This window comes from Triplophysa dalaica, chromosome 21 (assembly GCF_015846415.1).
Source record: "Triplophysa dalaica isolate WHDGS20190420 chromosome 21, ASM1584641v1, whole genome shotgun sequence".
NCBI lineage: Eukaryota > Metazoa > Chordata > Actinopteri > Cypriniformes > Nemacheilidae > Triplophysa > Triplophysa dalaica.
This window is the reverse complement of record NC_079562.1, coordinates 13198925-13216639: the sequence shown is the minus strand read 5'-3', so window position 1 is coordinate 13216639 and position 17715 is coordinate 13198925. Positions and strand designations below refer to the sequence as shown.

Below are 17715 nucleotides of genomic sequence, written 5' to 3'. Positions count from 1 at the left end.
TTCATTTTAACAAACAAATATAAGAATCATGATCTAAAACAATAATAAAGTGTTTAAATGTGAGTATTTGAGTATGAGTATGAGAATTATACTTATAAAAAAATGCTTCCTTACCTAACAAATCTAGTTTTACTTTTCCTACAGCTGAAATGAAGAAATCAAGGAAACTCCGCAAATGTTCAAAATCCATTCAATGTCTCAGATTTCAAAAGAATGCAGTGAAATCAGATGAACTATATCTCTACGTGATTGTGAGGCTAGACCCCACCCCCTCACACGCACACACCCAAACACACATATAGTTTTCATTAAAATGATAAATTGCTCCACACATGAGGCCCCACTGCTCAGCTCCGGTTACCATAGCAACAGCCGGATCTCTGTTTGTGCTTTTACAGACTTCATGTATGGAAGCTGATGTTGGCGGCATCGCTCCTGTTTGGAAAGTGTAGGTGTCAGAGTTTTCTGGGCACAGACGTTTTAGGTTGTGAGATCAACGTGGGCCTTTGAGAACCTTCTAGTCTTTGAGGGGTCGTGAGATGACACAGAGGATTTGGGAAGCTCCGAATAATTTTGAAATGGACCAATCATTACAGTGATTCCTGTCCCATAACCGATAAATACTAGTATTACATTGCATTGTCATTTTCACAATCTGTCTTTTTTATCAGTAAAATGCAAAATGTGACCCTTATGAAGTCTTAGGGGTCAATTTTCCGAAAATGGTAGTTAATGAAGGCCCGGAACTGAAAATGACTAACATTCTTTCAAAATATCTTTCTCTGTGTTCATCTGAACAAGTAATTTATACAGGTATGAAATTACATGAGCGTGAGTAAATGATGACAGAATTTTCATTTTTGGATTAACTATAAGTTTAGTCTGCCAATTTTTGTACATAAAATACAACTGAAATGATAAAATTCCATGGCCAAAAATTTTGTTTCGAAATGATCTACCAAAACTTTTGATTAATCTCCAACTAAAAAATGCCAAAAAGTGAAATTTGAATTAACTTAAAATGATGCCAATTTTGTATTACCATTAAAGCATTTATATTAAAACAATAGGGCTTTAATATAAACAACATACATTACAGAAAAAGAGCAGCATATACAAGCACAGCACACATTCCACTTCATTTAAAGCAGCTTGTTTATTATTGTTATTTACTTTGTAATTTATGTTCTCTTTTTCATAAACTGCATCAACAGCACAAAGCATCCATTACCGACAACCACTTAAAAAAATATTCTGGAGCAGCCCGGAGCACCGTGTAGAGGGAGAGCTGACACACACAGAATTCAACCCGCACTGACAGCTGCACGTTTACATTATAACACATTTCAATTCTTCACTGACAAGGCCGAAGTTCCACCTTGACAACATTCACATGCATCAAGTCAATCTGGGAAACAGATAAAAAGACCGCTAACTATCACATATCAATCCCAGAGATTTGATAGAAATTCTTTTTGTGATTTACAGCGGAAAAGATTGTTTCTTTCGGCCATATATATTTATGTCACATAAAAAGTGTGGTCTGCGGTAAATTCTTTAGATGAATCCCTTTCAGTGAATCCTGAATCCAGTAATATGAAACTTTTTAGTTTGCCTCTTGTTAACACAGAACGAGATTTAAAGATGAATGATTTACAGTTTAAGTGCTTGTTTGTAGTGCTTCCACATTTTCCACATCATTTCGAAAAGACTGCAAATGTTCTGTAGATTCGTGAAATGGCCAGAGTACAGTTTATCAACGTTTTTAAAGATTGCACGTGTAAAATGAGAAAAGTTATCCTCCTTCATGAGCTAACAAAGCAATTAAAATCATTTTTCACAAGGCAATAAAATATAGTCTAATATCATTATATCACTAAAACATACACTTAACAATCGTGCGTGAAAACACATACACAGAAAATGAGCTGAGCAGCACTTCTATGTTCTTAAAGGGACAGTTCACCCAAAAACTAAAAGTCTGTCATCATTTACTCAGCCTCCAGTTATTCCAAACCAGTATGATTTGTTTGTTCTGATGAACACAGAGAAAGATATTTGGACGAATGCTTGTAACCAAACAGTTCTTGGCCACCACTGACTACCAAAGTAGTCAATAGTAACCCAGAACGGTTTGCTTTCCTACATTCTTCAAAATATCATCTTCTGTGTTCATCAGAAAAAAACATTTATAAAACAATATTACATAATATGGACGTCAATTGTGTCCAAGAACTGTTCGGTTACAAGCAGTCTTCCAAATATCTTTCTCATCAGAACAAAGAAATTTACAGACTTGAGGGTGAATAAATGATGACAAAATTATCATTTTTGGGTGAACTGTTCCTTTAAAGTCAAGTATAAACTGAAAAAGAGCAGCAATACAAACAAAACCAAACTTTATATTACAGTCCATATTACTTGCACGTTTGAGAACATGAAGATTATGTAAATACAATAAACCTTTTAATAATGTAGTTTGGCTTTCATTTTCCAAACAATTGTGCTCATAAGTTTACAGCAGCAGTATCTCGTGAAAGCTCTGCTGATTCAAAAGTGCATCTTCGAATAATCCTCTTCGACTCCAAATGATAAAAACTATTATGGATGACGCATGTTGAATGATGTCCACCACGCATCTGTAATTGTGCTCATGTGTTTCACTGTCACACACGTCTCCCACTTTGTATCTTTTTGTAGTAGTTGTCTTGTTCAGTGTGGTTTTGAGCACTCTCCCTGTCCAGAAGAACCAGAGGGGTCTTACGACGCAGACTGCGACCCTCTGAGGTTTGACCCATTTGAGGAAGTTGAGGAGGAAGCGGTGGCTGGGGCGGCATATGATCGGCCTCGCTGACCGATGAACAAGGAGAGCCACTCCTGACATTACGGTAACTGTGGGAACTATCGCGATGTTTAAGCTCGTACATCTCGGTCATGTTTCCGTCAGAAGACCCCCTCCACTCCCAGGGGTTATTGGGGTTGGAGGTCATTCGAACTACAGGGTGGTGAGGGGCGTGGGCATCCACGGTGATGATGCCTGAGCCGCTGTCACGCTCTGAGGCAGTGCGATTAGGTGGAGACTCTGTGCCTGTGATGGATGATGTTCCAGAAGAAGATGAGGTCTCGGAGGATTTGGCCGATCCAGATAAAAGTCCCTGCTGCTTTGACATGGCAATGACCTGCATGATGCGAGGTTGATTCCCTCCTTTTATGGACGGAATATTAGCACCGCTCTTCTCAGTGATGGACAGCCATTTAGCCCGAGTGCTGACGCTTTTCGGGGACACAGGTGGAGGTACTGAGGGTTGTCCTGGGGGACGAGGGGTCATCACGACTCTAGCTCCGGCTGGTGGGTTAGCTGGTTTGGGGGGATGTGCCGCAGATGCATAGATGGAGGAATGTGCACTGTCCTCCTCTGTGGTGGTATCGTCGCCGCCGTCGGATCCCTGGTCGCTGGTGTCCTCGTCTGGCAAGCTTCCACCTCGCATCTCCATTGACCTTTGCTTCCATTCGGACACCAGCTGCTGCGACCTAAAGGGGTCCAGTGGTGTGGGCACGGGTACCGTCACCAGACGTCTCGTGGGCTCGTCTGGAGCTGTTGCGCGGGGCAGAGTGTTGCTGAAAGTAACCATGGTCTCCTTACCCATAGGGCTGCGGGGCGCCAACAGCTCCACTTCCACGCTGGCCCTCTTTAGGTTGCCCAGGGAGGTTTTTTCACGCTGTACGGGACGGTTCAGCCCATCTAGAGATGCTGGAGATGTAATTTCCTCATTGCTTTCAGAGGCGTTGCCTTTGTTGTAGACAGAGTCGTGACCCCGCTGAGCCAGAGCCCTCAAAGCATCTTTCTGCTGAGGAGGAGGTTGCGGGACGGCTGCGTCCTCGGGAGATTTGAAGTTGGCAACAGCATGGAAGGCCTGGAAAATATTTCAATTGATTTTTGCTTGTTTATTCATGCAATTCTCCAAAATAAATGGGGACAATTAAGAGAGCACTCCAAAATTAAAAAAAACTATTACTTACTATAGGTCAGGTTTCATTAAAATAATCATTTTGTTTCATTCTGTAAATTACTGACAACATATTTAACATATAATTTTATTTATTTATTTATTTATCTATATTGCAGCCTGAAAATATACAGTACATAAGAACACCAGTCACTCACCAGGTACGCAGCAATACCAGCACCAATACAGAACCCGACGTAAACGTCGATGGGGTGACTGCGGTACTGAGTGATCTGGGTGAGTCCCGTCAACGCAGCCGCAATGGCAAAGGCAAACACCAGGACGGGTTTCAGCAGCTTGGTGCTATCCGAGATGGTTGAATTAAAGTACATCTAGAAGAGCGCAGAGCGACAAAGGTTTCTGAATATATAACACAGCCTGACAAGCGCAAAGCGGGAAGCAGCAGCAACTTATCTCCAACTTGTGGATCCTGCCAAGTACCGAGACATGTGAAGCACTTACCTATAATTAGACCTTCACTTATTCAGAGAACAAGCGCAGATACGGATGAAATAATCACACATTTATGTTGAAATCTGTCACTTGCATAACCCCTTGTTTTTTATTTTTACAATACTGTGTTGGTTGTTCAGTCTTTTGCCACTTGAATATACAGAATCATTTACTATTTTCCTTTACAGTCTAAGTGTACGGTCAAGAATATACCGCAAGATTTTTTTTATTCAGTGTTCTCTAACTGTAAACATGCCAAAACACACACACACTGAGAGGGTGCTGAAAAGGACTTACTGAAATATAAACAGCAGCAAAGGAAGAGAGGGTTGCATGCTGGGAAGGGAAGGTTTTCCTGTCACAAAGGAAAGCAAACATCTAGAGTAAGTCTAGACCAAAGATGCGAAAGAAGTTACTGTCAAACATTTAAATGTTGTAAAAAATTTGATACATGTGACTACAGAGCTCCCTACACCACAGGAAAAAAACACAGAAGGGAGAGCAAATCCTATAATCTTAATAATCTTAACAGGTTGGGAAATATTTTCACACAATTTAAGCCTGGCATTACCTGGCAGACAGAATGGCATGTTGATCCTGACCAAAGCAAATGTCTTTGGTGATGTAAGGGTTCTTTTCACAGGACACACCTGGGACTGTATAATTGGGTTTGCACACTGTAAGGAAGAACGGCGTGTGATAGCCAGTGGCCAGCTGGATGACATCAGTCACCAATGCTGTCGCACACAGACCAAAAACATGAACACCTAGAAACAAGAGACACATGAGAAGAAACGAAACGTCGGTGACTCATTTTATCACCTCCATGTAACACTTTGTGCATGACTCATGTGTTTGCATAATGTTCATCTGCAGCATTCCTGCACAGAAATACTGCAGATTGCTGTTTTGTTGCAGCTCATAAACCAACAGGAAAAGAGTTACATACCGACAAAGCGAACAGTTCTCCGAAGGAAAGAGTTAAAGTTACAGCCGCCAGCATTGATGCTGCCCTCAATTCCTAGGCGGACCTTTAGTTTAGACTGCATACAGTAGAGCAGACCCTCACCCATCATGATCTGACACATGAAAACAACAGAAGATCTGTTTTTGTTCTGTTAACTCGTAAATTGAATATGAATTAATATAATAAAGTAGAAATACAGTATATACTTTTGGGAACATCTGAGGTTTAATAACCAGAAGTGCTTCATTGGATCTTAAACAGGCCCCCTGACCAAGCCCTGATCTTGAAGCCAACATGAAATAGCTTTTTGTTTCTTTATTGTAATGTATTGTTGGGTAAAAAGACAGGTAAATCTAGGCTGGGGCTTGATTTTTTATCCTTACAGAAATTGATTTGATTATAAAAAAGGGCATTTAATTTCTGAATGGATTCAGGTCTGAATGTGAGTTTGATTCAAGAAAACTCTGGTTATCAGTGCATCTTGGTGTATAAATGCTTTTTTATAAATGTGCATTAAACACAAATTTTGCAGTAAACTTTATTACGTTATTTTTAAAAAAGCAAAAAAAACCATCAATATCATATCATATCAATACCCCATATGGAACACTGTTTTGGAGGCGGAGCAAGTTATTCTGTTGTCTACGAATCATTCACAGTAAAACCTGCAGCCTATTTAGAATGAAATTTGGAATCCATGTTGACCAGCTAGTTCAATTTTTTTAAGGCTAGATGATTAAAAGACTGTAAGTTTTAAGTGTTTTATCTCACAGAGGCAGCGGGGCCAGCGAATGCCAGACTCAGAAGCATGAGTAGAGGTATGAGTTCATCGCCGCTGTCCACATAGGGCATGCTGAGAGAACGGTCATGGCAGCGGAATCCCACCTGCGCCGGCTGGAGCACATCCGTGAGCTCCAGGAAATAAAGTGAAACCATTGAGGAAGCCACAATGGGCAGCTGTGGGCCAGAGGAGGAAAATCTTAAAAATACATGTGTAATTACAGGGTTATAACTTGTTTATTACAATGTAATAAACAGTGATTGCCAACTAAGCTGTCTTTTCTGTATGCATGTCTTTTACATATACAAATACAGATTAAAGATTCATAATTTACACCAGATCAAGATGAGAGCATGCGTTAATTACTGTTGAGCGACTGTAGCAGATGGCTGTTAAATGTCAACTAAAGGAACTGTACTTCGGGGGCTGACAGTGTGCTGAAGTGAATTCACAGTAGCACACTCAAGCTGACTGTTATTATGTATTTTCAATTATGTCTTCAAAAGAAAATAAGAAAGCTGATTTGTTTGGAGTGTGTAACGTAATTAGAGACATTAATTGCTCTATTGAAGTATTTAACTGGTAATAAACAGTGGCACGTACCTCTACGAAATAGAAGCAGGGCAGCATCGTGAGGCTGTCTTTGGGAGGTTTCTTCTTGATTTTTTCACGTGCGGTTATCATGTTGGGCTTCTGAAACTAGATGGTCTCTAAGAACACATAAGTTCATTTTATAAAGCACATCAAATAGCTTGAGGCATATTTCCTTTTTAAACTGGAAGTTGGGGGAAGATATGTCAAAAAGGCATATATACATATGATATGACACACATACATACTGTATATTTTTAAGTTGTTTGCTCATCTGCAATACATCTCTGAGACGTCTGCTATCAGATGTCGTATAGAGATGTACGTAAAACTGCTCTTTCTAAGATGTTTTTACACAACAGAAGCTTTCCAGATCTCCAGAAAAGATCTTACAGAATTACAGTACCTGTGGTATGTGGGTATACATACTGTATGGCTTTAGTTTACAACAACAATTTTTCCTATTTTTTAGACAGAAATAACAGAATTACCGAGTGTATTTTCATTTAATTTGTACACACCTGGACACAGGATAAATTATCAATATTTTTTGTTGTTTCTCATTAAAGACACACCTTAAATAATTTTAACCAAGATCACAGGTACGACTCTAGGATGTCTACTAAAGATCTGGATATCTGGAAAAACATCTGCTGTGTAAAAACATCTGATAAACGTCTCATACATCAATAGAAATCATATTTATTCAGCTTTCAGAAAATGTGAAATAGATTCTTTGCTAGGGTCTAGTTAAGTTTGAGCCAGTTTGTTTATGCAGTTGCGGGTTTAAATAGTTTCACAAATGATACCTGCCGAGTAAAGTCTACCACTTTAAAATGCAGTTATTGTTTTAAAGCTGAAAAAAACAGACCTTCAGTATTTTTAGTACTGAGATTTCCTGCAGGAAAAACATATTTTTCTCATTTGAAACGGATGAAATCCTCCTGAAAAAATGGATGATGACAGACTGCTTGCCTGAGACAATATTAAATAAATATCTCCTCTCAGATTATTCTCAACCGAACATAATGAACAAACGTTTTTGCAGGGTATTGTTTAAGCAAGCAGTGACTAAACAAGACATTTGTCCCAAAGACACTTTCCATCTCTCAAGTGAGAATGAGCGAAGCTTTGCTGAAATGACCAGGGAGCCTATATTTTCAAAAGTAGAAGCTCTGTTTATCTCCAAAAGCTGCGTATGCCTTCTGGGCACAATATCTCTGTGTGCATTTTCAGTGCGTGTGTGATTTTTGAGGAGAAATCCATCTAGCGCTGGGATTTATTTCACATTCTCTCAGCGTGTTGCTTTCATGGCGAAGAAACGTAATTAAACTCGATTGTGTTTCTCACATCAGACTGTTCCCTGCGACAGTGGGGTTAAAGTGTGTGTTGTATTTTCTGACCCTGCATGCCTGGTGTGTCCGAAAGGCTCTATGCAAAATTGACCCAAGACACTTCAAAGCGATCCATGGGGTTGACACAAATTTCAAGTCATGATAACCAGTCAAGACCAGTCATTATACACTTGAAGTTAAGACACTGAGGGAAAAACTGTGTAACCAGAGATAAGAGTGAATACGCATCGGTTCTGCTAATGTGAACACGTCACCAGCCACTATAACGACAAGCATGAGCGTAAACAAACCTATAGATAGATAGAGAGAGAGAGAGAGAGAGATAGGGAGGGAGGGAGGGAGGGAGAGAGAGAGAGAGAGAGAGAGAGAAAGAGAGAGAGAGAGAGAGAGAGAGAGAGAGAGAGAGAGATAGATAGATAGGGAGAGAGAGAGAGAGAGAGAGAGAGAGAGAGATAGGGAGGGAGGGAGAGAGAGAGAGAGAGAGAGAGAGAGAGAGAGAGAAAGAGAGAGAGAGAGAGAGAAAGAGAGAGAGAGAGAGAGAGAGAGAGAGATAGATAGATAGATAGATAGATAGATAGATAGATAGATAGATAGATAGATAGATAGATAGATAGATAGATAGATAGATAGATAGATAGATAGGGAGAGAGAGAGACAGAGAGCGAGAGAGAGGGAGAGAGAGAGAAAAAGATAGATAGGGAGGGAGAGAGAGAGAGAGAGAGAGAGAGAGAGAGATAGATAGATAGATAGATAGATAGATAGATAGATAGATAGATAGATAGATAGATAGATAGATAGATAGATAGATAGATAGATAGATAGATAGATAGATAGATAGATAGATAGATAGATAGATAGATTTGATCCTCAGGAATTTGTCGGGTGTGAATTAAATGAAAATTGTACTGACTGACATGTTTTGCAATGACAAACGAGCACATCGTGCACATCGACTTCTCCTAGGATTATGTTAAGAATCCTAAAATTTTAAAATTGAATCACAAAATTATAACATACAACAGGCAAAAATCTATGAATTAGTACTATGCACTGTTAAACAATAGCTCATTTTACCTGTGTAATGTGGATTATATAAAACTAATAGCAGAACAGTAGCGTCACTGCGACACTCTCGGTCATTATAGAGAGTTATAACACCGCATTTACACTGAACGCGACAATCACCAAAGCGCGCGCGCAAAGCTTTGATAACGGACGCGTTCCAGTCGCGTCCAGCCGCGGTGTTTATTCCGACGCTCCTGCTGCCGTTTATCATGCAGGTAGAAAACTGGAATAATTCTCACCTCGACTGTGAAAACGATTCCCTGAATGATCGGGAAATCCCGAGTGATTATTCCCAGGAAAATAACGTATTCCTCGCTGCGGCTCAAATCATGTTCCTCTGATCATGTTCCTCAAATCATGTTCCTCTGTCCGTGGACTGCTGTTATGACAACTGCATTCAAGCACAATATTCCTCAACTCACTGAGCTGCCAGTTATAGCGGCTCCTCGTGCCGTCACGCATGAGCTTCAGTCAACCCCAGTATGATCAGAACCCCAGTAGCAGAGATCTAATGGTGTCTGTATCGACCAGCATTCATTGATGTCAATCAAATCAGTCCATCATCATCATCACCAGCACCACAGTCAGCAGGTGTGGTAGGCAGCATTCCTGCGCATCCTCCCACTGATCTGCTATGATTTCCTCGTGCGCATATTATGTTGTTGGTGGTACCCGCGCGCGCAGCGTGTGCTAAGGGAAGGTGGGGGTGTGTTTTGGGGCTGGATTTGGACTAGTGTCATATATAAGGGATTTTAATGAAATTCACGTTAAAGCAGAGAAATAATCGTTGGCCTACATATAAAAGCAAACAATCGTTTCTTCACATGGAACAAGACAAAACAAAACTGGTCCAAATGGTGTCCAAGCGTGTGTATCAGTGCGAATTAATAAAGACTTTTTATTCATTTTTGTTCAGAGATGACTGAATACAGCTATGCAAAGCCTAGTCTAATATGATCAGTTGTGATTTTGAACATTTAGTGATTCAGAGACCGCTCTTAAGGACCCACGGATTGTTCTCTTTTTAAAGCTTTATACTGTAAGTCATAGTGTTCAGATGTAAGAACAGTTATGTACAAGGTATTTTTGTTGCCTTGTTTAAGGAGGATAGAATGATGAATTGATTTAATAAATAGGGATTACTAACCCGTATAGTGTTTTCATTTCACATCAATATTCCTGTCAAACTAAAAGCAGGAGTGTCCAGGACATGCAATTGCTCTACAAAGCTTTCCACATGTTGTTGTCAATTATTTATGACTCAACAGATGCCTGCATGTTTCATTTACAGATTAGGACACATTAGACTCATTCTAATGCTGTGGTGTGAGATGAATCGGTTGGGCACATGCTGATGTGACAAAAATATGGATTTATTCCTGAATGATTAATTGAATCTTAGCACCTCCTCATGGCTGTCAGACCATTTTTATAAAAGCGTTTATTACGACCTACAAAATTACAAAACAAAAGAAATTCATATTTACAAAAGCACAAAAAGCATTTAACTCATTTAATTTCACTGTTCTCTGTGGGATTCAAAAAATGTGAATAATTCAGCTAGTTTTGGTTTTATTTTACAGATATCTCCAGACATGTGGTCTTTAGTTTTAAGTGGAGGGGATTTTTCTCCAGAGACCTCCACACAGACAGTTCTTGATCCAGCGCTGCTCCCACTGTCTCATGGCGTTGGTTTTATTTGGGGATCCCAGCATGGTAACACATCCGCATCTAAACAGCACAGAATCACAACATCTCACAAAAGTCAGGCTTAATTTAGAGGTCAGATCTTTTCTTGAGACAGCTTAATGTCAAGCTCAGCTTTGAAAGCATCTTACATATCACATTGGAAATGCTTCTTTTTAAAATCTTCCACTATTTGCTATTATTATAGTGACCTTTATTGAATTAATCAGGATTTTCACAGACTGGAATGCTCAATTCTGATTGGCCAGTCATGACACTCCAAGCTGTTACACTCTTAAAAATAAAGATGCCTAAAAGGCCATTTTTGGTTCCAAAAAGAACCATTCAGTCAAAGGTTCTTTAAAGAACCATCTTACATTTTTATAATCTGAAGAACCGTTTTTTTGCCACAAAGAATCTTGTGTGAAACAGAAAGGTTCTTCAGATGTTAAAGGTTCTTTATAGAACCAAAAGGTCCTTCCATTGCATCCAAGAATCTTTTGAAGCACCTTTTTTAAGAGTGTATTTTCAGAAAATAACCACTTAAATCCAATAGCACAGGCTCATTCTGGTGCTACGATATAGCTTCACAAGTAACTTCAATATAAAAAGGTATAAATCTACCTACTAAGTATTACCTACAAAAGTAATACGGTAGCCTAAAAAACATTGAAAGTTATTTCATGTAAAATGTAATGTTTATTGTTATGTATGTGTGTATATATTAAGTAAAAAAAAAAAAATTCTCTACCAGTATGTAAACACTACAAAAACACTAAATACTATAACTTTAATTATGTAAATTTACTGTGTTTAACCAACTAAAATTATGCATATAGGTCATCCAAAAATCATTAACTCAACTCTCGTCAATTAAAACCTTTATTACTTTCTTTCTTCCGCAGAACACAAAAGAAGATATTTTGAAGAATGTTGGTGACCGAACAGCACTGGCCCCCATTCACTTCCATTTTATGAACAAAACCTATGCAAGCGAATCAGGGCCAGTTAACAACATTCTTCTTTTGTGTTCTGTGGAAGAAAGAAAGTCATAAAGGTTTGAAATGGCAAGAGGGTGAGGAAATGATGACATCATTTTTATTTTGTGTGAACTATCCTTTTAATAATAAAAAAAACATTAAAAGCTCATGTAAAATTTTATTAAGCTATGGAAAGAAATCATTATATTATTAAATCAGTATTTCCTTTCGATTTAATTATTATATTATTTAACCATTACTTATAATATTTAAACATTTTCAAGAATTTACACATCAATTTGTTGTCCATAATAAAGTAAATCAAAGAAGATCCAGAGGAACCCATGTATACCTGGTGCAAGCTTTACAGTCCTCTGTCGGAGTGATGCCCAAATGTAAACATCTTAGATGGTCCATTCTCTGAGACGCTGGACTTCTGATAGAACAAAGACAAAAAAACACAAATGTGCTAAATAATGGCAGCTATCAAATGCTCTGTACATACGCAGAGTCAAAGCACAGAGAAACTGACATAATGTCATAATGTATCACCTGAACACCTCGACCTGTGCAGAAGGGTTGAGCCCGGGCAGTGTGTAAGGTTTGCCGAACTGCAGTCTGAGCGGGTGTTTGCTCTGGATCTTAGTGATAACACCGTCATTGATGGGCAGCCAGTCCATGTTGGGTACCAGAAGCTGACTGGGGAGCAGACAGCACTCATCAATCAATGTCTCGTCAGGGTCCTGCGGGTGACTTTCATCTCGAGCTGCCAGCACAGATAAAAAAGCAAGACGTTCATAAGATTTATGGATTAAGGTCTGTTTTACTCAAGCGAGGGAAGGTTTGACTCACAGCATAACCAAAGTTTGGTCAGCAGACGGAAGAGCAGAAACATGCTGTCCTGATTATCAGATGTGGCTGTGTAGATGGGCAAACAGCCGGGCTTCAGCAACCCCCAAATACGAATCATCACCAGCATCTCTCGGAGCATGCCTAAAGACGAGCCATCCCGCAGGAAACCGAACCCTGGGCGTACAATCGAACCCTGAAAATAAAGTGTGCAGGAAGAGAGATTTGTTATGCTTTGAAATAATGCTAATTTTGTTAGAAATAAGGGCACTTCCACGATTAATCGTGATTAATCCAGAATAAAAGTTATTGTTTACATAATATTTGTCAGTGGACTGTGCACTGGATAAACAGATATATAAATGCAATGTTTATATATAAACATTTATTCACTTTTGCATTTTATGGTTACTTAAATATATTAGAGCTGTCAAATGATTTATTCTGGATGCGATTAATTGTGATTAAAGTTTGTGTTTACATAATATATGTCTGTGTACTTTGTATATTCATTTTGTATTAATAAGCACACACACACATACATGCAAATGTTTAAGAAAAATATAAAAAATCAATAAACTTTCTTTATAATTTAAATTATTGGTAAATATAAATAAATACATTTAAATACTTCCTTAATATGTTTACATCTGTTTATCAGGGTTATCATAGTTTTATTTTGTTATTTCTAATATTGTTAATAAACATATATTTTTATGTTAATTTTGGTTAAATGTTTAGCAACTTTGTTATATGCGTTTTTTATTTTTTTTATGTTGCTATATAAGATTAATACATTTCAGTTCTATTAATTATTATATTTTTACTGCTTTAAACTTATTCATTTCTGAGGCAAAATAAAAAAAAATTGTTTGTTTGTGTTTTAGGGCAATATTTTACTTGATCTCAAAAACAAAACACTTTCAAAGGTTTAACTTTAGAAAACTAAAGTAACCGTGGTTTTTATAACTACACAATTAATATGCATAGTACACAGACATATATGGAACACATCTAATTAACCGCGATTAATTGTTTGATAGCCCTAAAATATATGCATGTATGTGTATGTGTTTATAAACACAAAACTCATACACACAGTGCACAGACATATATGATGTAAACAAAAAACGAATTCTGGATGCGATTAATCGCAATTATTCTCTGGGGCAGATTTCAAAACTGGAACTGGAACTGAGTAAACATTCGAGGGCACTTTTTTGCTTAAATCAGGGAGCATCAAGATTCATAACTACTGTGCTAATGGTTTAATGGCTTTCCTGTAGCCCAACTTGAACTGACATACATTACTCACATTACAAAATAAAAGTTGTCATAAAGTAACCAGCTTACCTGGTTGGGCAGGTTGGCCAGAAGGTAAAGAACAAAGTCCCCCACCCACTGAATGAGCTGCTGTAAGGACTGAAGAGGGTGACCATCCAGAACAAACTCCTCTGTCTTTAGATTGATCATCACTTTATCAATGTCTAAACAGATCAGATATCGCCATTAGTTTCAGATGAACAAGATAAGAAGATAGATGGATAGATGGACTTACCTATGTCAGTGTTTTTGGCACAGATCTCTGCGAGTCGGTCTCCGGGACTTTTGTCAGGCGTGTTGAGCACGTGGGGTCTTAACAGAGATTTCAGCGTGGAGCTGATGGCTATGAGCAGCAGTTTAGCATGAAAGTCACAGGCTCTTGCCGCAGTGGCTGTTGAAAGCTTACATAGAGATGCCTTCACCGCCACGATACGTGTGGACAGAACCTTCACCGCAGAGCAAAAATAAAAATATGTGTCAATAAATAGAACTAAAGAGAGTAAGAATAATATATTTTATATACATTTATTATATAATGAATATCCTGCAAGCTGATCTACCTGTTGCAATGCTTGGTTTTGTCTCATATACTCCTCATGAAGCTTCTCCAGAAGGTTATGGACCATGCCAGGCTGTGCATGCAACAACACGTCCCACCAGTCGTACCCTGTTACCATGCAGTACTCTAGCAGAAACAGGAGGTGCCGCAGTAGTGTGTTCATGTCTAACATCTGCCCCATAGATGGAGACACTCGAATCATGTGAAGCTAGAGGAGAAAAAGATGACGTGATTATATGAAGACGTGAAGAACAAGTTCTTTTTTTGTTATTGTTGTGCATCACGCTCCACACCTTGCCGTGAGTATCCACGCCCACCAGAGCCAGAGAGGTCCAGGAGAACTGAAGGGCTTTGAAGTGCAGCGTCGGGCCACCCGTCCTCTGACGTTTAATGGCAGGTTCCTCCCCTACCCGTTGAGAAGAACCAGAGGAACCATAGAACACACCCATTGTGTGCAGTGAAAGACGGTGGAGGATCTGAATACTGCCATCATGGAATGCCAGAGCAAGACCTGTACACATCAGCGAGAACATTTAACACCCAAATAAATAGAACGTGATGTATTTTTAAAGGGTTTTGTATGAGGGTGCATGCACAAGAGGTCGCACCAAGCCCAGGGAAGAACTTTGTATCAGAGGCGACTTTGAGATCAGTGTTGGAAATGGAAATTGGAAGTTTAGGAAGAGCAATAGCAGAGACTCGGTCCAGATCGTTGGTTGCGGAGAGAATGCGCCACTTTAGAATCATCGGCTGCTTTTCGCCCACTGAGTAAGGCGAAAAAATAAACACAACACAAAAATGTATTAACTTTCCATTTCATAAACCGATATGCAACATGAATACATTCTAGGAATACATGGTGTCCCTTCCAAGGCAGCATTGATGTAACGTACCCACAGGTGAGCGATGCTGAAAGATGTTATTGACAGGAAGACCCTCTTTCCGCAGAGACCAGCATTCAACAATGCTGCCCATCTGACAAGACGCACAAAGCAGCACCTTCAGAAAAACAGAGAATCCAAAGTTACATAACTAACAAAAAATTAGAAATGCATTTAAATGTAAGGTTTTGACCACTATCAATTATTTCATGTCCAATAAAAAAATTAATATTCAATTTTATGCCAAATATAGTTTTCATGTAAACAGAAAAACAATCCAATATTTTTAAAAATCATTACTTAACAAAAATGAAAAACTCTCCCAGCATTTTCTGACATTTAAATAAAAAACTGTCTCACCTGTTCAGAGTTCTCACGCGTGAGAAATTTCAGATGCGTGACGGCAGGGTACTTGTCTCTCCGGACCGGGTCGGTGGTGCAACGCATAAACAGCGACGGCAGCAGCTCAGTATCGATACGGCATTTTTCATTCACCACACTTACACATACTTTATAGAACTGCACCGGAGAAGAGCTGCTGCCGTCTGTGGCCGCCACCACAATGTTCCCTCCCCCAGTAAAGGCAATGTCAGCCAGGGCCACTCGGCCCCTCAGCCTGCACAGGCTCTCGCTGGCTGTCAGCAGTGTACCGTTGGGCTTTAACAATGAAACTGTGACCAGTCCGCTCACGGTCACCGCTAACCAACCCTCCATAGGCTTCCCCCCAAACAGTGTGAGAGAGGGGGAGAACTTGACTCGTGAAAACTTCTCGCCGAAGTTCGTAGAGCCCGACTGTAAGGAGAATGAAGATAAAGAGATGTAGGGATGGTCAGGATAGTTGGTTCAGCGGGAGAACAGTTTATGCGAATGGGTGAAATTCCTTTCCTGTGGGTCCGGAGAGTTCCTTACCTTTTCAACATGCAGGGCGAGTTTGACTCCATTGTGTAACCATGACAGGGCTACTATCGGTTCTCCGTCCACTGAGCTGCTCTGTGTGCACTCCCAACTGTTCACCAGGTGCTCGGTCATACCCCAACACTTAATCTGCCCATCCCCATCAGCTGACAGCAGCCGCGAACCTGGGGCACATCCAACATGTGACAATTGAATATAATTTGTCCAGATTTATGCCATTAACTAACATTGTCATTTATTCATCAAAAATGACGAACCTGATTGGTCCCAATCCAGACAGGAAATGATCTCAGTGTGACCAGAGTTGATAGAATAAACATCCCAGGGATGGTCAGTGTCAAGGATATGTATCATATGACTGAGATCTGTAGTAGAATGTTGTACAATAGCATATTTATGGTTCTCAGTTTTTATCCTGATAAGTTAAAGCCTAACAATTATTATACAGATGTACATCTAATCCCCCAAAGATGTATTTATTGTCATGTAAAAGTTGCATTCACAATCTAGTCTATTATAGATCAAATTGAAATACTTTATAGACAAGTCCATTATTCTGTACATATAACTCACAAAACTTAAGCAGATTTTCTTACCTTTGTCATCTTCCTCGTTTTTCAGATCGGTTGTGAAGGCAATGAGGTTTCTGCATGACCAGGCGCACACCAGAGGGATTGAGGGACAGTGGTTGCTCTTTGGTCTCTTCTCCCACTCGCAAACATACGCGATCTCCATTATGTAATGAATTAAACTAACCCACAGATGAGTTTACTGAAGACCTTTAACTGTGTGAAGTATCCTTTTATGTCCAATAGTAGGTTAACGTTAATCAATAAAAGATAAAGCTCACCAGCTTGACAAACAAGCAAATGCTATAGGCTGGAAAACATGTTATTAAACTACATGCTATTGTTTTTAAGTTGTAACCTTTAAAAGTAGAATCCACTCGACTTTCAGAAATCTATTTGATCTACAATATTTTTATCAGCGAGCAGATGTGTTGCTCGATTCATTCCAACTCCAATACTCGACTACATTCTACCGCCCCCTACTGGACTGGAGGAAGGTGATATATGTTAGCATTTCTTTTTAAGTACATTTATACATTAGAAAAATGTCAAGTTAAAGTGCCGTAAGGTGTACGTTTTATCAGAATCATACATTACTGGGGATCAAACCCATAACTATAAAGTTACCCTAAAGAAATAATACTTTAACATTTGCTCACCCTACCTCAACGGGGCGCTGAGCACGTTTACTGTCAGTGCACCCTCGTGTGCGTTGTGCTTCCACTATGTCACAT

General features: G+C 39.3%; 2 protein-coding genes across 2 annotated transcripts; both read right to left on the bottom strand.

Annotated features, from left to right (window-relative positions):
* Positions 1-1132: 1132 nt before the first annotated feature.
* Positions 1133-9857, bottom strand: plppr3b (phospholipid phosphatase related 3b). Its single transcript, XM_056735678.1, has 8 exons — positions 9459-9857; positions 6812-6918; positions 6199-6384; positions 5410-5539; positions 5032-5227; positions 4758-4815; positions 4166-4339; positions 1133-3914 (listed from the first exon to the last, which is right to left on the bottom strand). Exons 2-8 carry the CDS (start codon positions 6890-6892, stop codon positions 2667-2669), a joined length of 2073 nt encoding a protein of 690 aa, XP_056591656.1. The 5' UTR covers positions 6893-6918; positions 9459-9857; the 3' UTR covers positions 1133-2666.
* Positions 9858-10628: 771 nt separating this feature from the next.
* Positions 10629-17602, bottom strand: med16 (mediator complex subunit 16). The gene is made up of 14 exons (XM_056734828.1): positions 17009-17602; positions 16670-16777; positions 16407-16576; positions 15858-16289; positions 15510-15615; positions 15225-15380; positions 14910-15127; positions 14618-14824; positions 14293-14503; positions 14088-14221; positions 12738-12930; positions 12438-12651; positions 12238-12321; positions 10629-10950 (listed from the first exon to the last, which is right to left on the bottom strand). The coding sequence occupies exons 1-14, from the start codon at positions 17145-17147 to the stop codon at positions 10830-10832; spliced, it is 2493 nt and encodes an 830-aa protein (XP_056590806.1). The 5' UTR covers positions 17148-17602; the 3' UTR covers positions 10629-10829.
* Positions 17603-17715: the final 113 nt, after the last annotated feature.

Excerpts from the sequence above, each read along its gene's own strand:
- plppr3b (XM_056735678.1), bottom strand. The coding sequence starts at position 6,892 with ATGATAACCGCACGTGAAAAAATCAAGAAGAAACCTCCCAAAGACAGC. Across the intron at positions 5,228-5,409 it reads GAGAACTGTTCGCTTTGTCG|GTGTTCATGTTTTTGGTCTG; the intron begins GTATGTAACTCT and ends TCTTGTTTCTAG. Across the intron at positions 3,915-4,165 it reads CTGGTATTGCTGCGTACCTG|GCCTTCCATGCTGTTGCCAA; the intron begins GTGAGTGACTGG and ends AATATTTTCCAG.
- med16 (XM_056734828.1), bottom strand. The coding sequence starts at position 17,147 with ATGGAGATCGCGTATGTTTGCGAGTGGGAGAAGAGACCAAAGAGCAAC. Across the intron at positions 16,778-17,008 it reads AAACGAGGAAGATGACAAAG|ATCTCAGTCATATGATACAT; the intron begins GTAAGAAAATCT and ends ATTCTACTACAG. Across the intron at positions 15,381-15,509 it reads TCAGCATCGCTCACCTGTGG|TGGGCGAAAAGCAGCCGATG; the intron begins GTACGTTACATC and ends CGCCTTACTCAG.